Source organism: Cariama cristata, unplaced genomic scaffold (assembly GCF_000690535.1).
Source record: "Cariama cristata isolate BGI_N322 unplaced genomic scaffold, ASM69053v1 scaffold5022, whole genome shotgun sequence".
In the NCBI taxonomy this organism is placed as follows: Eukaryota; Metazoa; Chordata; class Aves; order Cariamiformes; family Cariamidae; genus Cariama; species Cariama cristata.
Genome location: NW_009603142.1, coordinates 87,206 through 94,373, shown reverse-complemented (window position 1 = coordinate 94,373; position 7,168 = coordinate 87,206). Strand labels below are relative to the sequence as shown.

Genomic DNA, 7,168 nt, shown 5'->3' with positions numbered 1-7,168 from the left:
ACAGAACTTTATATATGTGATCTTCTCTGTTGTAAAAGACAAAACTGGTCCAAGTTTCATTTCAAGTTGATTACTTTATTTCAATAATGAATATTTTTAAAAGCTGTGTTCCTATAAGAACAATAGGTATTCAAATTAAATCAACTATTACGTTGCAGAGTATACATCTGAATGAAGCTACAATAGAAAAATACACATAGCAACCAGTGTAGGTAATAGAAGATGTAATACGTGTGTGTATGCTTAATAATTTTGGTGGTTTTGTTTTCTTTAGTCTCTATGTATTTTCTATCCTCTCATCTTCCATTGCTTCTTATTAATGGACACTGATTTAAACCTACAATAGATTTAGATGTGAAATGCAATTAACATACATATTTATAGGTAATTTTTACTGGGCACTTATTAGGAATGCAGTTTCAACCTGGGAAGCATTAACTGTAGTCTACAATGCATAGGCTAAAACTAAAAAAATAAAATAATTAATCAGACACTTAGGTGACAGCTTGAAGAAATGGTAAGTCGAAGTAATAAAACAGTGCAATTCAGAAGAGCCTTTTATTTCCCTAAGTGTGGTTGGAAATACCATTGCCACACATTCATTTTAGTAATTTGTGAACAATTAATATCTAAATCTAACTTGGCTATAATTTATTTCTATAAGGCAACTACAGTACAACAGTTAAATGTTCACAGTAGTTTACTATGAATTTGCTTTGGTGCACTGTCCTTAATAGGCATCCAGATGTTACTCAGGCAAAAGGTGAGCCGATCAAATGTAACACTGCTGCAATACCAAGAGAAAGATTTGAAATTCTCACATGAGATGTGCAGGACTATCTGAGATACCAGTACTGAAGGGCTCTCTTTCAGAAATTAGACTTACTTGTTTATATATTTATTTACTTCTTTATTGTACCGCAACGTTAATGCTGTTGCAGCAGAGTTTGTGTGAAGCACCAGTGATGTCCAGTGGTCACTTGTGCAATCTTAGATGTTTCTTCTCTGGGAATATCCCTTATTTCTTAACATTAGTCTAACTCAAATTTGAAATCCTCTTTCTCTCCCTCATCTGCTCTTAATTCTAATGGTTTGGATGCGATGAGCAATTCATGGTATGGAAAGAATTTCCTTATTACTGGTGCTCCGCATCGTATTGATTCTGCAACATCTGCCCCCTCCCACACTTCACATACCTTGAACTCCCAATGTTTGGTAAACCTTTCCATGACTGCCTAATCCTGTTATGAAAATAAATTATTCTGTGAGTGAGAGAAGGAAGATTAAAACAAAACCAAAAAACCAAATCAAAAAAAGTATTTGGATAAACAGTCCTTACAACTTCTGCACATGGTGGATTTTTTTGTTTGTTTGTTTTAAACAGCAGTGTCTCAGAAATTCATTAACAGCAGTGCTCAGTATCCAAGACATTAGCTCTTTATTTGTAATTCTGATGTTCACTAAAACGAAACCAGAAAACTTGTGCTCAAATTAGGTGCTCGGGAGAAATAATGAAGTCCAGCATACAGTTAGGGCATCCTGAAGAAGAATGAGTAAAGTCAGAGATCTTGTTACTTCACATAAAATAAGGAAAACATCTAGTAAAGCTACTTTTTGTGTTCCTTTCATTCAACTGTTGGTCAGGGATTGCCAATAGAAGTTTGTATAATCTACTGCATGCAGAACCTAATTGGCAGTAAGTAATGGATTGCATCTATCTAGGTAATTGTTGCAGTTGTTATTAATTTTAAGGCAGTTACATTATGAAGCAGAGTACATGATCCATGGATGGCATCTTAGAGCTTCAGCGCCTAGCAACTGGTGAACCAGACCGCGATCCAGGTCGGGACCCAGAGCCTCCCTGTGGAGGGAAGAACAGAGCCAAGTTTAATTCAAAGGTACTGTACATTTGGGGCCTTAAATTGGAAAAGAGCAATCTGTAGTACAACAAAATTTCAAATACTGTCTAATGAAAATGACTTGCAGTGGCCTGTAGTATATTGCTGAATATTACTGGAATTTTCACTTCAAAGAGATGATTGCTTTTCGTATTTTTTCACTTTGGATTAATTTACTCTCTATAATCTGTCACACAGGGCTAGACAGTCTCTCATGAATTATTTGTAGGTGCGTGTTCTTATTGAGGCCTTCCTAATGAAAGCAATGTATTTACTTGGACATCTTGGAAATTTTCGTTTTTTGTGGCTACCCCTGAAGTGTTTATATACTTCAAAAAAAACCCAACAAAACAAAAACCCCAAACACCAAAACCAAAACTGCAAACCTTGCATACGAGTTGTAATAGTCTCACAGCTGAAAGAACTGAAATGTAATAATTTTATTCTGTAATATTTGTTAGGCTAAATTGTTAATGTGATTATATCAACATCAGTCTTGTATGGCAAGCTCAGATGCAAATATAGGAAAAAACTACGAAAAAATAAAGGGCTGAAACCTGGCCTATTTTTACAAATAGTAAGAAAATATCAAACTAGGAAAAAAAAACTTGTGACAGTTCATAAATCTGCAATTGAGAAAAGCCCTGCAGCAGTTTTACAGCAAAGATGATCCAAGCTGAAACTTTGGCATTTCATTTTTGGTACTTAATATTAGGTTAACTGGGTATCTTTTCCGGAGGCTTTAGCAACCTTATGCAAACCTTGAATGATACGCTTATGACCACAGATGTGAGACAGTGTGGTAATTGGTAATGTAATCAGTTGATGACTGAACTGTTTACTTCAAAAAAAAATTAAGCATGTGTGTACTTTGGAATTTTGTTTATTTATATTCTTCTTCTCATCTTTCAGTGCTCCCTCCTTAGTTGTACTGAACTGTTTCAAGGAAAATTTAGTGTAAACTATTAGGTAATTGGCTTTTTTTCTTTCAAAGTTACCTTAAAGAATGGATAACTTTTTTATTGTAAAAGACTGTAAAACTATATAAAGAAATAGTTATTAATGCCTACTGCTATAAACAGTAGATTTAAGTCGAATGGGCCTGAATGAAACTCTGATGTGAGTTCCAAAAGTTATAATGGCTTGGAAAAGGCTATCTAAAAAGTAGAACTGGTGTATGTATATCATCAGATACATATATAAATCCAAGCTAAGATAGTTGTGATGGTTATGTAAAAAAAAGAGAATGTTAAATTTTGGCAGAGATTATTATCGGATATTTTCAGATGTTCAAAAGAAATTTTACAAATGATGTCAGTATGTAGCCATGGTATTGCTGATGTATCTGAACTCCACTAAAAAGCTGCAAGTGGACAGCGTGAAAACTAGACTTAAAAGGTAAATGTTTGATTTTTACCTGGGCCTCTGAAGAGCTCGTTCCTTTTCTTAAATTGCAACATAAGAATTCTTACTACCTCCCTGAAGTTTTCAGGCTGTGACTTGGTGCTGAATATGTTGGAAAAACAGCTCTACAATGAAAGATATGTACCCTAAACCATATAAGAGACAAAAATGTATTTTTGCTACAGGTGAAGGTGCTGTTATCTCCTGTTGCAGAGAAGCGTGGTAAGAGTCCAAGGTGATCGGCTCTGCTAATGGGATCTCGGACCTTCTGTCTTGAAGTTAAGATTACTCCCGATTGTATTCTTCGTGTGCAAATAGTATACTAGGTGATTGTGACGAGTGAATGCTTCACTGCCTTTGAGGAAAATTACAGTCTTAGGTAAAGTAGCTGCCAGTGGATATGATGTGCTTTTCATGTCCTTTCATGAAAAATCCTCACTACTGCTTTTTTTCCCTGTTCTGTTTTCATTTATTAACTGTGTTGGTGGGGCTGTGCCGTGACTCAAAATGGTGAACTGAACCAGATGAGAGATAATCTGACCAAATGTTTATTTTTCATATGACACAGTTTTCTAACCTGGCCCGCGATGGGGTGTCACTGTTCCGACATATCGTAGGAGTTCTCCCACCTGGGCTGGGAACAAGCAGGGACTGTTCAAGTTGTTATTGCACCTCGGCCAAATACGTGTCCAACACTGCCCTGTACTGCTGTTCTGCAGCTTATCAGTTTGCTTTCATTTTCACTATCCTAAATAATTTCGCCGCAGCAGCAAGCTGTGTCACCTCATTCATCTTCTGTGGTCTAGGTCATTTGTGAGCTGAGTAACACCACAGGTCCTGGTGTGGGTCTTTGTGGGGCTTTGTGGACTTACCTTCTTTCCCGATGGTAACTGACTGTGTGTTTTTACCTTTGTTTCCTATCGTTTAAGTAGTTACTAGGCCATGAGATAACCTCCTGGTTTGTCCATGCAAATCTAGTTCCTTCAGAAGCTTTAAGGAAATGTGGTTATTTCAAACATGGCAGGTTCTGAAGAGGTTTGGCTTCGCTTTTTCCTGGACTCAATTTTTTTTGTACTTAGAGTAAGTTCAATTGTACTTTACCAGTTTAAAGTAGAGTGCCCTGGCCCTCATGATAGGATCCCTTATGTCCCTTGTGAGCAGATTTATGCTCATAGAATTTTCCGCTTCCTCCATATCCTGGCTTGTGTCCTTCACCACCCTGCAAAGAAAGATTTTCAGATATATTGCAAATTACCACATTCAAATTATCATATGCACATTGTAAACTTTGTTTGTGATCACTGAAGTGTAATACTTAAATGAGAAATTTAGAGGTGTTGGAATAAAATAATCTTTTATGCAATAATCAAGAATGAAGGAAAATGTTAGGAAATTGTCTGAATATACACAAATCTGAGGGAAGCACCAATCTGTAAAAGACGAATTAATAATCAAAAAATGGATACTCAGAAGGTTAACCTGCATGACAAAACTTAAAATGTTTCAATTTCAGGAGTTCTAAGATGTCAAACACATCAACTAATTTGTGTTCTTCTCATAGTGAAAGAAATGCTTAATGGCTTGAAGGCTTTAATATTTTCTCTTAAAATGCAAGTAATTTACGTGTCCATCTCACATAAAAATCAAACCTGTGGCAGGGAAGTAGAATTTAATTAGGTGTGAGATAACTGTGGGAAGAACTTGTCTAATAACTGTTAAGGCAGATCGCTTCTTACTGAAAGGGGTTGCAAGGAAAGGTGGGACAAAATACTTGAATTAGTGACGGCATTAGTTTTGCAGACTTTACTGTGTAAGAGCAATTGGAACTGTGGAATAAGCGCCCATCTCATCCCAGCCCTCCCTCCCATTTTTGTCCTTCCCAGGAAAAGAAAAATGCAGCAGATGAGTCTTCCAAGGGTCTTTAAGGGGAGAGCGCTTTGCCATGCAGCGGATTTTGCTCCCTTCGTGCTAAAGCAAAAGAAATTATCGCTGCAAGGCCGACAAGTTGCTGGATAAGAGCAAGCAAGAAAATTACCATCGTAAAGTGCTGTGGGAGGAGGGAAGAAAGCGGAACAGGAAAAGCAAGATAGCAAAATTGAGACAAAACAAAAATATCACGTTGCTGCAGCAGCTTGGTGCAATGGAGCAAGATATGCTTTGGCCTGGTAAATAAAATGGCTGTTACTGAAAGCACACTCATCACCTACCCAGCTAAATCTGGTGAGGGATAATCCTCTTCCCTGTACATGCAAGAAATAGAAACAACAACACGATGATCACTATGGAACATAGCATCTGCATGTGCCATAGACAGAAGAAGATGAAAATGCAGGAAAAAGAATGAAATACTGGCCAGCTAATGAGGCAGGAGTTGAAAACAACAATCTGTAGGGTCATTCCATGAAACAACAAAGGCAAAATTCTTTATTATCGTTACAAGAAGTGGCTTCACTAGCCATGGTTTGTCTGTATTAGGTACTTCAGGAGCCAGCTGAGCTTAGTAAATGCAAGGACAGTTCCTGGTGGGTGAGGCTTGTTTGAAAGCATTACCTATTATTTGTTTATTACATAAAGCAATCACAACATAAATTGAATATAAAAATCCCTGCGAGTGGCTTTAACTTGGCATGCAGCAAGTCAGGAAGCACGTGAGGAAGAGAACCATGGCTTTCCTGTCTTAGTCCATTGCTTTAAATATTCTCAATCATAAATCCAGATTTTTCCTCAGTGCCATTAAAGCAAATGAATCAGGCTAGCAGTTGAATTGCTATAAATTAGCCCACAAAATTTGAACACTGCTTGAGCTCCTGAAAATGCTTACCTTTGCTTGCATTGGGGGAGGCGTACGGGGTGAGACCTAAAAACCAACACAAAAACGTTGTAAAACCGAGGCAAAAATCAATGTAGGGAATCATCAAACCTTTTGCATATTATCTACGAGTTGGCAGGATTAAGTGCTATCTAAGTAATTGCACTGAGAAGCTCCTCTGCTGTCATAGGCTTTGCCTAGAACCTACCGCATTTTTGTCTATTTTTAAACAGAAAACATTCCTTAATACAGCCGATGCTGAAGACACAAGGACAAAACCTGTAAATGGTGAAACTGTGTAATTGTAATGGTTGTTGTTGAAATTTGACCACTTTTTTTGGTAGCATTTCAGCATTGTTTGTGTTTCCAGGTAAAAATTGGTTTTGTATTTGAATGGCATGATGAGCTCAAAGGCACAGTACAATTCTCGAGGCTCAAAGTAATGGCTAAAGATTGGGGAGTATTTGGTTACTGATGGATCCTAAAGAAAATATTTCATTTTAGTGCATAGCAAGAAAAGAGGAGACTTACAATGTTCTTGAAGAAGTGGACTACGGGGTTGTCATCACCAGGCCGGCCATGCTGAGATCTCTGGGGGATGGACCCTACGTGGTGGCTAGCCCTGGCTGCATGTATATCCTGAAAAGCAGAACAGGTACATCGCCAAGTCAGCTAGGAAGGGAAGATAAGCGGCGACTGTATGAAGAGAAGAGTCATTTTCACCAGGAATGAAAAGGAGAAAAATGCCTTGGAAATCTAAACAGAGGTTGCAACCTACAGTTGTCAGTGCTGTGAAGGAACATTTTTTTTAACACAATGGCAAATACAGAGTATGTATATGGATGTATGTTGTGCATATAGATATATAGGTGCACATGTTTTTAACATGACAGCCCAGTGTGGAATTAAACCTGTTATTGGGAAGTTCTGATAACAGAAACCTTGTCATTTTCCTTCTTTCATAAGTAGGACCAGAGAATGTAATTTTAGAAATGAAATCTACAATGGATAAAAACTTAAAATGATGTTGGGTCATTCTCCGTGTGAGAGCAGGAAT

The 7,168-nt window shown here is 37.4% G+C and overlaps 1 protein-coding gene across 1 annotated transcript in view; it reads right to left on the bottom strand.

Moving 5' to 3' along the window:
- Positions 1–54: 54 nt before the first annotated feature.
- MBP (myelin basic protein) overlaps positions 55–7,168 on the bottom strand; it is a gene marked incomplete at its 5' end in the record, with an annotated part of 62,550 nt that continues 55,436 nt past the window's right edge. Inside the window, 5 exon segments of the mRNA XM_009695049.1 lie at positions 55–1,861; positions 4,399–4,521; positions 5,510–5,542; positions 6,124–6,159; positions 6,643–6,750. Coding sequence (XP_009693351.1) covers positions 1,805–1,861; positions 4,399–4,521; positions 5,510–5,542; positions 6,124–6,159; positions 6,643–6,750 — 357 coding nt within the window.